Raw genomic sequence first — 16581 nt, 5'->3', positions numbered from 1 at the left:
TTTTTAAATCTATTGAGGCCTAACATATTGCTTATCCAGGAGAATGTCTTACGTGCACTTAAGAAGAATGCATATTCTATTTTTGTTTGTTTGTTTGTTTGTGTTCTGAATATGTCTTAGAATTACTTGGGTCATTGTTTTATTTAAGTTCTCTGTCCTTATCTCATCTGTTTTTTTTTTTCATTATTGTGAGTGGCATATCAAAGTTTCCAACTATTATTGTAGAACCATCTATTTCTGTCAGTTTTTGCTTCATGTATTTTTATGGCTTGTCATTAGTACATAAATGTTTATAATTGTCATATCTTCTTGCTGTATTGAAACTTTTACTAATATACAGTATTCTTCTTTATCTCTTGTAACTGTTTTTTTTTTTTTACTTAAGGTCTATTTTGTCTAATATTAGTATAGCTACTCCTGATTTTCTTTGGTTACTATCTGCATGGAATATCTCTTTCCATCCTTTCACTTTTAACTTGTTTGTGTCTGGATATCAACTATGTCTCTTGTAGATAGCATATGGTTGGATCACGTGTTCTTATCCATTCTACCAAGCTCTATCTTTTGATTTAAGACTTTAAGCCATTAAAAATAATTACTGATAAGAAAGGACTTGCTTCTATCATTGTGCTCTTTGTTTTCTATATGCCTTATAGCTTTCTGTCCCTCATATCCTGTACTACTATCTTCTTTGTGTTTAGTTGATTTTTTTGGAGTAAAATATTTCAATTCCTCTCTCATTTCCTTTTTTTGTATATTCTACAGCTATTTTCTTTGGAGTTACCATGGGGATTACATTTAACATCCTAAAGTTATAAAACTCTAATTTGAATTTTTATCAGCCTAATTTCAACAACATGAGAAAACTTTCCTTCTTACTATTTTGTCTTTTTTCAGTTGTTGATGTCACAAAATTATACCTTTATATATTATGTGCCCCAAAACTTAAACAAGCAGTTCTTTTAAATGCACTAGTCTTTTAAATTAAATAGAAAACAAGATTTGGAGCTATAAACCAGTTACAGTAATACTAGCTTTTACACTAATAATATTTTAAAAAATGTTATTAGTCTTTTAAATCATGTATCAAACAAAAAGTGCAGTTACAAACCATTGTTACAATACTACTAGCTTTTATAACTGCCCATGTACTTACTTTTATTGAGATCTTTATTTCTCCATATGGCTTCTTCATATGGTACTACCTAGTGTCCTTTCATTTCATCTTGAAGAACTCCCTTGAACATTTCTTGCAAGGTTGATCTAGTGGTCATGAACTCCCTCAGGTTTTGTTTATTTGGGAATGTTTTAATATTTCTCTCACTGTTGAAGGACAGTTTTACTGGATATAAAATTTTTTCAAGTGCTTCGATTATATCAGTGCAGTGCCTGTGGCTTCCAAAGTTACTGATGGGAAATATACCTGTAATCTTGTTGAGTATTACTTGTATGTAACGATTTGCTTTTTTCTTGCTGCTTTCAAGATTTTCTGTCTTTGTCTTTTGAAAGTTTGATTACAATGTGCGTCTCTTTAAGCTTATCTTATTTGGAGTCCATTGAGCTTCTTTGATGTTTATATTCATGATTTCATCAAATTTGGGAACTTTTCAGACATTATTTCTTCAAATATTTTCTCTATCCCTTTTTCTCTCTTCTCTTTCTGGGACTCTCACATTGTGTATGTTCACTTGATGGTGTACCACAGCTCCTTGAGTTTCTATTCATTTTTTTTCGATATTTTCTTTCTGTTCTTTAGATTCAATAATTTCCATTGTCCTGTCTGCAAATTTGCTTATTCTTTCTTCTGCCTGCTCAGATCTGTGGATGGCAATGTTTTGTGCTTATTGCACTTATTTTCACATTTATTGCCTGTAGAAAATATTAGGTGGTATAAGGATATGGTGATATAAAATTATGGAGGTAGATCCTCCATGACTGAAGTTCCAGAGGCATCTATTCAGGTTCTGCCTGCTTCTGAGCCTCTACCACCCACCCAGCTGGAGCCACATGCTCTCCCTTGATATATGCAGAAACAACTGCACTTTGGTTTCAAGAATAAAACCTGACTTCATGTCAGGTGTATTGCTCAGGCTCCAACTGAGCCCTGAGGGCCTCAGAAGGAGTTTTCCTTGTTGTCAGTCAAACTTTGCAGTTTCTGGCTAGTGTGTAGGTACCATCTCTGGTATTTGCCACCCTGAGTCATTCCTGGTTCCTTCTCCAATTCCTCCTAACACCAGAGACCAGAGACTTGGCCCTGAGGCCCAGCTACCAGCTGAATGACCTCCTGAAACATCTGCTGGCCTCAGCATCCATGTTTGGCCTATCCCTGGTTGCCATGGGTCCTCGAGTGGGAGCTCCAACCAGGATCTACTGCTGATAGATTTCCTTCAGTTCTCTTCTTGTAAAGTTGGGCTACTTTCCAGAAATACCTGTTGTCCCCTCAGGGAGTAGGCCCAAACCCTGGAGCCTGTGCATGCTCCAAGTCTTCTTGGCCCTACAACTGCAAAGGGGGCCAGCTGGTGAGGTGTGATAGCACATGTGCATGGAACAGATAGTAGGGGTCCCAAACCAGAGTGACTTAAAACCAGAATGACTCTATATTGTCCAAACTGGGAAAGTTTTTACAGTGAAAGTAGGCATAATTAATAGTTATGCCAAGATAATAAGCATAAACTGGGACTTTCCTGGGCAAGAAAGGTTACATGATTACTTATAAACTATTAGGGAAGGTTAGTCACCCATCCTAGCATGCATATGTGAGAATAATTCCAAAACTTATCAAGAAGGTATAAGAAATGCAGTATCATTGAACATACATCCTAATCAGGATGATGCAAAGTCATGAGAAATCACATCTTGGTGGGGTAGCAGAAGAAAACAGCTATATAGACAAAAAGACAAAGAAACATATTTAACTTTTGCTTAGTAATGGCGTTACTCAAGCATTACCTTTGAGGTGATTGGGGGGGGGTGGGAAATCATGAAATCACTGTTCGTTTTCCCTTAAAGTGACTGTCAATTTAGGGCCAGCTCAGGAGTGGATATGATAAAATCAGAGGTACATAAAGTGGGATGCCAGAAGTGATGATACGGGTTATTGAACCACAGGGAGAGAAAACACATCAACAGACGTAAAGGAACCAGGGGAATGAGAGGGGCAGCTGATTCTACTCTGTGCAGGGAAGCTGAGGATGCCAGATCCATTAGGGAAGGCATTCTTTGTCTTAGAATCCACAGGGGTACCCCTGACATTTAGAACAGTGACTGACAATTAGCAATTGTTTCATAAACATTTGTTCACTAACTGAAAGGATATAGGATCAGCTTGATATGGAGAGTTGGGTCTGGAGGAAGGCAAATCACACAGCCAGCCAGGGGCTGGGACAGGAATAAAATCCAAACTTCTCAACTTCCAGCCTTACCTCCAGTGTCTGTGGGAATCAATTGGACAGTCATTGAGTTTTCCTACCTTATGTCAATCCTCCCATCACCTCTTTTGAATGCAGTCCTCCCCCACTTACCCTATTCCCTTACTCTGCCATCGAAGCCCAGGGAGAAGGGGAGTGACCTGGGAGTTCCTTGAAGCCTTACCCTGCCCCTGAAGTCTTACCCTGCCCTCTTCAGCCCAACTTATCTGCCCTCTGAGCTTCTGGCTGCATGGTCGTTGTGATACTATTTGGCCCCATTGCCACCCATTCTTTCTCTTAAGTCTTTCCTTCTGTTGTGTGTCTTCCTCAATAGGAGTGCCCTCTGCATCTTTGTTTCCTGCCTCCACAAACTGACCTAGTTTAGAACACACTGCTAGGTCTGCTATCCAAATACCTCGCTTCTGATATTGGTTCCCCACTTGCTGTGTGAAGAGGAGCAACACAGATCTCTCTGAGTAGAGGGAGTGAAGTTGGGAGACTGAGGGGATGGAAATATGGGGTTGAGAGGGGTGTTGTCTCAGGTGAGGGGGACCACATCACCAGGAGGGAGGTCATGTAAACATTCAAATGATGAGACTGCACTGTGGAGTGAGTAGGTTGAGATGCACCAGTTTCATGGGGAAGAATCTGTGTCAATAGCTTTTGTGTATAGTCAGTCAGGGAAACTGTGTATCCTTCTTATCGGAAAACCAAATCAAACTATATCAACCTAAATAGAAAATCTTCTATCCCTCTCCCCAACTCCACCCCTACAGATAGGCTAAGAGGTCTTGCTGGGAACCACAGTTACCTGCTTTCTTCTTGACTTCCTTTCCAGTCGAGAGGGAAAAACTCAGACAGCCAGTAGAGGCCTCATAGATGAGCTGGTAAGGCGAGTTCACTCCCACGGCGGCGATGTTCATGAGGGACTCTAGAGTGGAAGAGAGAGGGATACTTCTTTCAATTTTTTAATTTTAATTTTTTTTAACCAAAAGCGTAATATGGACTTTTTGTTCTAGCAGTATGGCAGACCAGATATTCTAAAGTGCTCTGTTGTACAAAACAACCAGATCTTGGAATAAAAAGACGTTTAAATGCACAAGCAGGCTCAGAGTAATTAAAGAAATTAAAGTTCATCTCCACAGCACCCTCTTCCCCCTCAATATCTCTCAAGAGAGAAATGACACTAGAGCAGGCAGCAGGGGCAGCAAACAAGCACAAAATGTGACATTACCGAAGGGCAAATGCAGGTATAACTGCTGCATTAGGTTGAAAGAATAAACACTGAGCCAGCTAAAAGAAAATTTAGAGAAAATTTAGTTTTCCCTTATGCAAGCTACAGAATCAAATGCTTCTTCAACACATAGATCAGTCTCTTGCAGAATTATACTGTCTTGTGCAGAATCATTTAATTATCTGACCACTCAAGAATGGATATTTAGCACTTCCATCACTAATGGAAAATATCTATCATTCTTCCATAAACCTCATTAAATCCTTTCTTTGTTCTTTCCCCAAACATAATCATTTAATTGGTTAGGCAGGAAATTGTTGGAAAGTGTTAAGCAATTCGTTCATTGACACAGCTCATTCAAATTCATAAAGAAAATGGTAAACTTAACTTTACAAGCAGTCGAAAATTATAACTAGAGACTGCACACTGGATGATGGAAACAATCACTTACCTTCCATAGTAATCCAAAAACTGAAATTAGAACAATTTTTAGTATCTTATAACTTAGCAGAAATGAAAAGAACTAACAATAGCCAATGCTGGTAAAGACAGAATAAAACTAATCAGTTCTCTGTTGGTGTACATAAAACCCATCAAGAAAGCAATCTTTAGTCAGAACTGAACATGTATTGAGAACCTCTGCCCCAATAAATCCTCTCCGGGGTAATCAATCTTAATCACCAATAAAACAGAAATAAGAAGTGATGTACTTAAAGTTGCCTATTCCAGTGCATATTATACCACTATAAAAAAAAAAAAATCTGGAAACCTAAGCATTTGGTTAATTATGAAACATAAACAGAAGAAATTTATTCCCACTCAAAATGATAATTATTAAAAGTGTATAGCCATGTTGGAAAACATTTGTCTGTTAAGTCAAGGAAACTGAGGAATAGAAAATTACAATATGTTTTACGTGTAAGTGAGGGAGAATGTTTATGAGTAGACCCCCTTTAGCCACAGGAGATACATTCCAAGACCCCCAGTGAATGCCTGAAACTGAGGATGGTACCGAACCCTCTGTATACATACATACCTGTGATAAAGTTTAATTTATAAATTAGGCACAGTAAGAGATTAACAACAATAAAATAGAGCAATGATAACAACATACTGAAATAAAAGTTTTGTGAATGTGGTCTCTCTCCAATAATTTTTATATTTTTCAGTCCAAATGTATTTCTAAATCTGTGTGACCATCCCTTACTTACAGTAAATGGCTCAGTGTCACTTGTTTCAGGGGATCCCTTGTTGAAGTCTTCATACAGGTTCAATGCTTTCTGGAGCAATATGATGCTATCCATCGGAATGTATTTTCTTCTATCCACAAATTTAATGCCTTTTCCATCTTAATTAAGCACTTATCACACACCATGGCCATATCTTTTGCAGTTTGAGGTGCAACAGCAAAATCAGCATAAATTTCTTTTTCCTTCTTCACAATTTCATAGGTAGATTCCTTCTTACCAGGGATATTAACAACCTCAGCATACAATTTTTTTTTTCTTTCCTTATTAGGTCTAGAAGTTTTACCTTTTCACTTAAAGAGAGAACTCTTTGGCATATCCGAAATACCAGCATCACTACTCTTGTGCTTTGGGGCCATTATTAAGTAAAATAAGGGTTACTCGAATACAAGCACTGTGATACTACAAAAGTCAATCTGATAACCATGACGGCTACTCAGCGACTAATAGGCTGGGAGTTTATACAACATGGATACACTGGATGTAGGGATGAGTCATGTCCTGGGTGGGAGGAAGTAAGACGGTGGCAGATTTCATCACACTATTCAGAATGGCACAAATTTGAAACTTAGGAATTTTCCATTTAATATTTTCATACTGCAGTTGACCACGGGTAACTGAAACCATGGAAAGTGAAAATGCAGATAAGGGGGAATTACTGTATAAATGTTTTATGCTTCTCTGTGAAATCTCCTAACAGTGAGGACTTTCAGGCATTCAGAATGAATACCTGTATATCCACCAAGCTTAAGAGATACATTACAGATGTGACTAGTCACTGTCTTCCAGATCTATTCCCCTCTCCAAAGATCACTTCCCCCAACTTTGCATCATTCTTCTTTACACTTTTACATTTGTACTTTGTATAATGTACCCATAAGCAATATATTATTACTTTGAAATCCTTTAAATGTAAATAGTGTCATACCAAATGTAGTCTTCCATAACTTTTTTTATTTTTGCTTAACACTAGTTTTCGAGATTTATCTCTATTGATATATATGCTTTAGTGCTTAGTTCATTTTCGTTTTCACTTCTCACTTTGTTCCATTGTCTAAATAGACTATAATTTACTTGTTTTTCTCCTGTCAATGGATATTTAGGTTGTTTCCAATGTTTTTTCCCATTCTAAATGATTCTGCAATAAATATTCTTGTATGACTTCTTGCATACATGCTAAGTGCAACTCTCAAGTGTGACCTGTGGACTGGTATAATCCATATCAGGCCATACTAGGTGAGTACAAAAATTGAGAGTAAACATTTAGAAAACTATATAACAATTTAAAGTTGCTGTGACATCTTTATCATATTTTTAAAAGGGTCGCTCCACAAAAGTTTGGAAATTTACAAATTGGTCCTTCACTGCAGATAGTTTGAGAAGCGCAGCTCTAAGGAATGACCTAGGAGAGATATTGCTGGTTTGTAAGATGTTAGAGCATCTCCCTCCTCTCAGATACCACCAAACTGCTCTCCACACGAACTGTACCAATTATTCACTCACCTTCAGCTTCTGAAAATCTCTATTGCTCCACATCCACCTCAACTCTTGAAAATGTCAAACATTTAAACCGGGGATTTGACCTTTCCATTGCATTCTGATTGGTTATTGTTTGAATTTTCACCTAAGGGTTGAAGCTTGGGTACCCACCTTTCCACGCTGATCCAATACCATAGCTACTTCTCCCAACTGTGCCAGTCAGGTAATCAAAAGCCATCTCCTTGGCATTGAGGTGGAGGAGCTGGCTGGCCTCCACGAAGCGCCTTGTAATATCCAGGGGGTTGGCACCTACTAAAAGAATCATCAAAACAACTCATTTTCCTCCCAACACAGGGCTAATGCTTCCAGAAAAGGACCTCCATAAATGGTCCAGGAAATAAGGGTACAGTGAAGATCTATTCCTAGGGTAAGCAAGTGTGAGGGGGCTCCTAATAGAAGGGTCTTGAGCTCTCAAAATCTGACAGGTGACACTTTGCTCTCTGACCCCTTGCCCTTCTCTATTCCTACCCATAGATCTTGGTACAGATGCTGTTTGTATTTAAAACAACACAACATCTAGAAGGCTTGATTGCTGACGTGGCTCTCGGTCCTGGTCTTGATCTTGGGATGATGCTGTCACCATAGGTGAACCCCAGTTCTCATAACTCTCCCTGATTCTGGCTCTGTTGGGCTCTGTCTTGCCACCCATCAATCATCCCTCCTGACAGGCAACTCCACATAACCTCTGCCCCTGGGTGCCACCTCTCTACACCTCTGCATCATTTCCACATGAACTCCACTTTTCAGTATCTCTGACCTTGCACCATTCTCCACAGCCAAACTTCCAGTCTTGGCTCTGCAAAGTTGAAGGAATGGGAGGAAAACGTAGAGAACAGAGAGGAGTGAGGGGGTTAATCTTGGGAGTGATCATGGGAGGAGTTCAATTCCTATAGCAGACCCATGGCTGCTGTCTGTTCTCAGTGCAAGCTTATATACCTATTTGGAGTGGGTGTGCGGGACACACACACATCAGTCCAGGCAGACCCTTCTGGGTCCAGAAAAAATGGAAAAGAATCTGACGAGCCAGGCTTACCAGACACAGACTCCACCATGGCCTTCATCTTCAGCGTGAGCAGCTCTGTCAGCAGGTGGACAGACTGCTGCTGGAACTTGCGCAGGGTCTCCTGGCCAACATGCGCCTGATGGCCATGGGTGGGAGAGTGGGCGGAGAACTTGGATGGCCCAGAGGATGTGGATACCTTCGGTGGTGGTTGTACTGGTGGTGGTGGTGGTGGTGGTGGCTTCTTCTGGATGGGGATCTGCACGGGGGTTGGTTCCACAAGCACCACAGGTGGGGTTCCAAGGTTGATCTCTAGGCCCAAGATGTCGGACGGGGTAGGCACCATGGGGTCAGTGATGAGCTCCTCCCAAGTGAACTCAAAGATGTTTTTGATGCCCTTAGGTACAGCAATGCCTGCATTCCGGCAAACAATGAGCAATTTGGAGATGTGGGCCAACAGCTTGGGGGCCATGGCTGTGTACTGCAGGTACAGTTCTCGGTTACTCTTGATGTCGTTCATGTTGCTAGAGTGTGCATACTGCTAGGTAATACTGTCCATCTCAAACAAGAGGGACCTTCAGTTGCAAAGACTCTGAGGTGAATGAGAGCAAAAGTGCTTACCTAAGGTGAAGCCTTGGAGATAGACAGAATGAAGTGCTGAAATGGCCCTTATAGGTCATTGAGCCAGCAGGTCCTATCCAGGAAGGATAAGGAAATAATTGGTCACTACCCCCAGAGTAGGGCAAAGGGATGCCCCTCCTCCCTTTTCTTCTCAGAAATACCTCAAATAGACCTGTATTAGCGAGTTACTTTGGAAAGGATCTGGAGATGAGCAGGTTCCAGAAATGGTACCAGGGACAGTCACGCAAACTGAGTTCCTAAGGAGGGACCCCAAGGGCTAGAGGAATGGAAAGGATGGGGAAGGGAGAAAGGTTTCATGGTACCTTTTATAGTTATAGATCTGAAGATGGAATATCTGCTTGTGGTCTATTAATAAAAACCTGCAAAAACAAAAAGATGTTTCATTGGCTCTCTCTGGAAGAGGGTGATAAGCTTCCTGGTTGTGTAAGCTCCTGATTGTGATGCAAGGATAGGCATAGAATTATTCAACATGTACATCCAAGGGCAGACAGGAAAAAATGAGGAGAATGAGTTTTCTTAATTCAATGACTAATATCATTTGTCACATTTCACCAAATCTAAGATGTGATATAATTGATACACCATTTACGAGGAAATAAAATCAATGTAAGATGCCATTGACTGTAGGACATACCACAATTTCAGAGGTGTTAAAATGAGGGAAATGTGTACCTTAGAATCAATGAGCTATAATAAGTATTTCCCCACTTTAACAGAACTTCTTGAGGGCTCTGAGTGCTCAAGTAGACATATGGGGCCATGAGGTTAGCTGATAAGTATACTCATGTCTTGGTCAGCTGAACACCACTATAAGCTACTAGGTAGTTTTTATTCTGACATTCTTATAGATTGTGATTTATTTTTATCTTCTTATTTAATAGCAAAAATAGATCACTGGTTGAAGAGAGGGAGTATGAACAATCTGATGAACATGAAATGGCTACAAAAAAAAATCTTCAAATAAACTAGGGTATTGTAATCAGATCTGAAAGTTTCATCCATCTGATCAAAATGAAACCCCTAAGGACATATTATTGTCCACATATCAATCTGAAACACATTTACAAAAATAGTCACTTCCTGATCTTACACTACACAAAAATGACTTATTTCTTTTAACTCCTGAGGGGCTTTGTGAGAATATGAGCCTCTGTAAAAGATGCTCAAGAATCCAGAACACATAGGAAAGGTTGATCTAAGGGAATCTGAGAGCAGAGGAGGGTGAGATCCCCACTCTGATCACCTTTGCCAGCATTTCCATGCAGTGCCAGTGAGCTGCCCCTGTTGTCTGACTTAAATGGCCCCAATGAGCACACTTGCTAGTAATGTCGGCCTTTAGAGCAGAGGAAGGGCTGGCATCTTCTGACAATCCTTGCTACCAGAGCCTTCCAACCATCAATTCTACCACGTTTGGCCTGATAACCGCTCCCCGCCACATCCATGGCCATCCTCTCTTGCCAGACAATCTTCATTTTTTCACTTTTCAAACCATGTCCTCTGAAGCCACTCCAAGTTCGCCAAAGACCACACCCTTGGTGTACACCCTCAGCATTTTCAGAGCAGGTTCATACCTGCCCTTGATCTGGTGCGACCACCTTGGGGTGAGAAGGCCATTGCCTCTGTGGTTTTGTTGATGAGGAATCAGAGGCTGAGAGAGACTTTTGGTCAGGAGTCATCTGTCTGTAGACTACTGGCACAGGCTTTTCCAAACGTGATACTACTTCCTCATGGCCTTTGAGTTGCCTCTGCCCATCTATCAGCAACAAAATCTCCAAAGAACAAGAGTCTCATAGAGCAAACTCTTCTGACATCCAGCTGGATTGCACATAAAGTGACTTCCTATGTCTATTTGCTGACCCCCTGGCATCTCTATTCCTCAGCTTTGGAGATTCAGAAAAATAGGTTCATTTTTTAAATGATAAGTCTACAGAACAAAGAAACCACTCAGAATCTCAGTCATCTGGGCAGCCAGCCAGAGGTTCTAACCCTGACAGTATAGAGTCGATTTTTTTTTTTTTAAGCTAGGATTCAGATGAAGAGAAGGCAAATGAAATCCTAGAAATGTTAGCTGATTTGAGGCACGTCTCCCTAACCCCCATCAGTTCCTTTCCTTTGAGGTTAATTTTGAAGATATGTCTTACAGATAACAGCTGATTTTTAAAATAGCTTTATTGAGATGTAATTCACATACCATACAATCTTTCTAAAGTGTAAAATGGTTTTTAGTATTTCAGTTGTACAACTAACATCACTATCTAATTTTAGAATATTTTCATCACCCCATAAAAAAAGCCCATTCGTGGTCACTCTCCATTCTCCCTTATCCCTAGGCAATCACTGATCTAGTTTCTGTCTCTGTAGATTTGCCTGTTCTAGACATTTCATATGAAAGCAATTATACAATACGTGGCCTTCTGTGACTGGTTTATTTCACTTATCATAATGTTTTTGAGGTTCATCCATGTTATAACAGGCGTTAGTACTTCATTTTTATAGTAGAAATATCCCATTATATGGCTACACCATATTTTGTTGATCTATTATTTGATGGACATTTACACAGTTTCTACTTTTTGGCTATTATGAATAATGCTTCTATGAACATTCACGTACAAGTTGTGTGGACAGATGTATTCATTCTTTTGGATATATACCTAGGAGTAAAATTGCTGGGTCATATGGTATCTAAATGTTTACTATTTTGGGGAACTGCCAGATTGGTTTCCAAAGAGGCTGCACCTTCTCCCTGTCCTTCTCAACACGTGTTATTGTCTTTTTGATTGGAGTGCCATCCTAGAAGATGTAGTGGTATCTCATTATGGTTTTGATCTGCATTCCCTAATGACCAGTGATGCTGAACATCTTTTCACGTATTATTGGCCAACTTATATTTTCTTTAGAGAAAGTCTATTTGGATCTAAAAGATTTTTTTTTTTAAGTGTCATTTTAAATGAAATGCACAAATAACTCATTACCATATGTTTAGCTCTTCAAAATGCAGCTAAAGGTGACCATGTGACTACATTCTGACCTATGAGATAAAAGTAGAAGTTGCTGGGTAGGACCCTGAGAAATCTTTTTAAAGGAAACTGCCTTCGTGAAGAGAATACTTTTTCTTTACCCATTGCCCTTATCGTTCTTCTGAAATAAATGAGATGTTCATACCGTTCTTCTGAAATAAATGAGATGTTCAGCAGTCATTTGGAGCCATGAGGTTACATTGAGGACAGAAGCCACACATGGTAGCTGAGTAGAGCCACAGAGCCTGGGTCCTGATAACATGATGGCACATTCATACCAGCACTTAACCATTTACTTCCAAACTTATTCCACGTGAGAGAATGAATGCTAATCTCTGTAAGCCACTTTATTTAGCTCTCTATTCTTGAAGTCACATGTGATTCTTGACTCGACAATCATCCATGGTGGTACATCATCCCTCCCTCCTTCCCAATTACACAATTTTTATTGTCATTTATTCATTTTTCCATCACTGAGACATGGGCCTTGCCTTCGAGTTGCTCAATGTTTAACAGACAAGAGACTTACAAAATTGATTTTTGGAACATACAAGATGGGTCACACTGAAGGTTGTCATAAAAGATGAGTAAGAAGTTGCCAGTTGGTGAAAAGGGGTAAGGGATTAAGATGTACAAATTGCCATTTATAAAAACAGTCGTGGGGATGTAAAGCACAGTGTAGAGAATATAGTCAATAATATCGTAATAACTATGTATGGTGTCAGATGGGTACTAGACTCACTGGGGCAATCGCTTTGTAAGTTATATAACTGTCTAATCACTATGTTGTACACCTAAACTAATATAATATCGTATGTCAACTGTAATTGAAAAAATCTTTTTGATTTTTTTTTTCTTAAAAGTAGTTGCCAGGCAGATAGGAAGGAGAAAGCATTCTTGGCAAAAGGAACAGTATGTACAAAGAAAGAGACATTTAAAGCATGATGAGTTCAGAGAACTACAAAATATACCAGTATGGTTCGGGCTACAGAGGTCTATAGGAAAGTAGCAGATGAAATTAGAAAAGTGGTCTAGAATCAGATCATGAAAGGACTTGTATGTCATGCCGAAGAATTTGCATGTTATATAATCCAGTACTCAAACATATTTAATTGCTATTAAATCCCATGTAGTTAAGTCTCATCTCTGCATATGGAGGACAGGGATCATGGCTTCTCTCCTTTTGTAGTCTCCATGACACTAAGTACAGTGCTGCCACATACAAGAAAGTGAAAAATATTTTGTAGCATCAAGGTTTAACAGATAGTCTAAGAGATCCATGTAGATGGCTTTAAGCAAAGTTTCAACAAACAACTCTCACAAAGAAATGAAAAGCTTGTTTAAGAAGCTTATAAAGCATATAAAAGATGACCAAGGGCCCAGCGCTGTATTCGTTCTAATTTGCGGCCTGTTTCCTCTGTTCCAAGCCTGAAGCAGGAGGGAGATGAGGGGAGAGGCACGCACATCAGGCTACAATGACAAGTCAGAGTACTTTCTGACTTGTCAGGTAAAATGGAAGTCCAAAGAAGGCAGTATTGCTAGCTTGCTATGAGACCTTGAGCTTGGCACTTGACCTGTGTGACATTTTCAAGGGCCTCATTTGGACACTAGTCTCTCCTTCCCAAGACCATGAGGATTAAATGAGATACACATAAAGGGCTGGCACAATGCCTAGCACGAAGTTAAGTGCTCAAAGAATGTTAAGTAGGAAAAGGTAATTACTTGAAGTGGTAGAAGAAAGCTACTCAATGGAAATGACAGAAACTGGTCCAGAAATAGAAGTTGACTAGCAAACAAGGAAGAGCATTCCTGGCAATGGGAACGACACTTGTTCAGGCTGGAGGCTTCAAATAAGCCTGGCAAGTTTGGAGAACTCCGAGTTTACTAGATGATGCTACAGGTTAGTGTGGATGGGGGAGGGCTGTGTGGAAGGGGTGGGGCAGGGGCCAGCAGAGAGGAGCGTGTATAAAATGCTGAGCTTGGACTTCATCTTGTAGGTGATGGGAAACTCTCAAAGGACTGCAAAGGCAGCATCTGTATTTTGGGGTATTTCCAAGGGCTGGCGGTAGGGTGAGAATGTGGGGTAGGGAGGAGTGTGTGAGACATACAGCTGCTGGAGGGATTAGCCAAGGAGGGGAGCAAAACCCACAGCAGCCTGAATTTCGCCTACAGTAAAAAAGGATTTTCAGTTCTAGGTGCACTTGGAAGGGTACTTAAATTGCAGATACAGCAAACTGCCAGGGCACACAAGAGGGAACAAGCAGATAAGGGGTGAAAAGGAGAAAAATTCTGAACAGCTTTCAGGAAAACCAAGTGCACTCAACTAGAAGGAAGCTGAGGGGGAAATTTGGGTACAATGACAAGTCAGAGTACTCTCATTTTTATAGATTTAAAAAACAAAAATAGGGCCTACTGCCTTTTATTGGCACTGATCCAGGAATACATTTTTGGGTAGAAGCACATACAGCTTTATAAAAACATAATAAAAGGTAGCTAGCTCCCTTAGGTTATCTGGTGCTGGCTTTCTTAGCTATTTTCTCTAGTTTCAGCTCTCTCTGGTTTTAATCAGAAACACTCTGATAAGGACAGTGAGCAGTCCAGATGTACTGCATGACTACAATCTGTGAGCAAGCGGGGCTTTAGGCTAGGACAGGCATGAGAATAAGCCCTCACTTGATGCATGAAAGAAGTGTAGATGGGACTGGGAAAATTAACAGACACTGTCCTCTCTACTTCTCAGTATATCAACAGTTCTGGACAGATGCTTGAATTCTCCTCGCCGATGGCAAGAAGAAAACGCAGAGCTATAGAGAGAAGTGGATCTGAGAGTAAGCAGAGTTGGGGGCTGCACAAATGATAAAGCTTAACCGCTGGCTACTGAGTAAGGTTTACATGTGAAACTGGAACCTCACAGTCACCCCTCATCCTGGACTGGAATTAATTCACTTGCAAGCCACTTGAATCCTCCACCTCGGAGATTTATTGTGGTACCAAAGGCCCTTATTAAGACAGGTCTTCTGGGAAGACCCATCGACAAACATAAAAATGATCAACCCTTTAACCCAGTGATCTCAGTTCTGAAAGTAATACCCAAGGAGACGGCTGAAATAGTGGAAGGAAGGGACTTGGGTAAAGATCAATGTTGGTTAAATGAAACAAAAAGATGCCTATAGCCACTTCATTACTAATAGTGAAATAATGCAGCCAGTCGACAACCGAGGAAGTATCTAACAATGATGTATGTTAATCTGATAACTATTGGGCAGCAATTAAAAATAACTGAGCTGTTTTTGAAATGTTAAATTAAAGGAGAAAAAACTCCAAATGGTATGTTTACATTGATTACACATTCCATAAAAACCTATGCAGATCATAATTAGAGAGCTATAAAGCCTTATCTTTTTATGCTAAAGATGATTTATTTTTGAAGAAAAGACAGTAAAACACAGGTCCCCTACAAAGACAGCAGCACTGTTCTTAGACACTCTTGTGACCTGGGAGACCTGGGCTGGGAGCAGGGCCCATTCTTGTGTTTTCTGGTTTTCATAAACACACTCAACAACCTTGACTGTATGTGGAGAGGAACTGCCACAGGAAACGCCTCCACAGTGCAGGGTGAAGAATGAGGGATCAAGTCTCTAAAGCTACTCCCCATGTATCAGACTTAATACTGATAATGATCAAATAGAAATAGAACACAATGTAACCCAGGAAAAATGCTTAAAACCAGGCAAAACTGCCACCAAGCAGATGAGTTTTCAGAGTTAGGGAGAATGCTGCAGTTAGAAATGTGTAAAGAAAAGAAGCTGTTTAAACGGAGAGTGAAAAAGAGTATTTCAAACCACTCCCACTACTGGATACACACATTTACTAGGTGTAAATATATAAACACAGCCCAGAACTAATAAACACAGTAACAGATTAATACTAGGCCTGGGTGACAGGTTTTCACTAAAACACCTTGCTTCATTTGATTGCTTTGATTTTCCAGTTTTCCTAGATCTCCCCAAACCTCCCACTCCAACTCACCCCTCACACACACTCTTTAAACATTAAGCTAGATGTCCAGGACCTCTTCTAGGCAAAATGACTCACCCAGCCAGTTGGCAAGGACAAGCGGGAGGACTAGGGGAGTCTCATTTTTGCTCCCAGTTTTCAACAGGTGAACAAATTATTTTCAATGATCATTACCTTAGCCATGTAGTTTTTTACAGGAACTGCTTGACATGTTAGTTCAATTTACTGGCTGAAAGAGACTAAATATGGTGTGGCGACTCTCTGTTGCGTTAACTGTAAAGACCAGTACCCGCCCTCATTCCAAATTCTAAATTCTACTGCCTCCTCTGTATGTCACAACAAGGTTAGTTGAAAACCACCCCATAGGCTGCACTACGGCTTTAAGAGGAAATAAATTACACAAGTCTTTGGCAAATGTATGGCTATACATAGCAGGAATCTCATGTATATGGATTTAGAGTTCCTCCTTTGGGAA

At 40.1% G+C, this 16581-nt stretch overlaps 1 protein-coding gene across 1 annotated transcript in view; it reads right to left on the bottom strand.

The window, feature by feature from the left end:
* Positions 1-11094, bottom strand: part of CUNH3orf20 (chromosome unknown C3orf20 homolog) — a 65185-nt gene extending 54091 nt beyond the window's left edge. The window contains exons 1-3 of the mRNA XM_039837365.1: positions 8461-11094; positions 7539-7679; positions 4219-4338 (exon numbers count right to left, since the gene is read on the bottom strand). Of these exons, the coding sequence (XP_039693299.1) occupies positions 4219-4338; positions 7539-7679; positions 8461-8947 (748 nt within the window). The 5' untranslated portion in view covers positions 8948-11094. The remainder of the gene's footprint in view (positions 1-4218; positions 4339-7538; positions 7680-8460) is intronic.
* Positions 11095-16581: the final 5487 nt, after the last annotated feature.

The sequence above is a fragment of the Pteropus medius genome, unplaced genomic scaffold (assembly GCF_902729225.1).
Source record: "Pteropus medius unplaced genomic scaffold, Ma_sr-lr_union100, whole genome shotgun sequence".
Taxonomy (NCBI): Eukaryota; Metazoa; Chordata; class Mammalia; order Chiroptera; family Pteropodidae; genus Pteropus; species Pteropus medius.
Note: the sequence above shows the minus strand (reverse complement) of the source record. Positions and strands in the feature narration are given on the sequence as shown.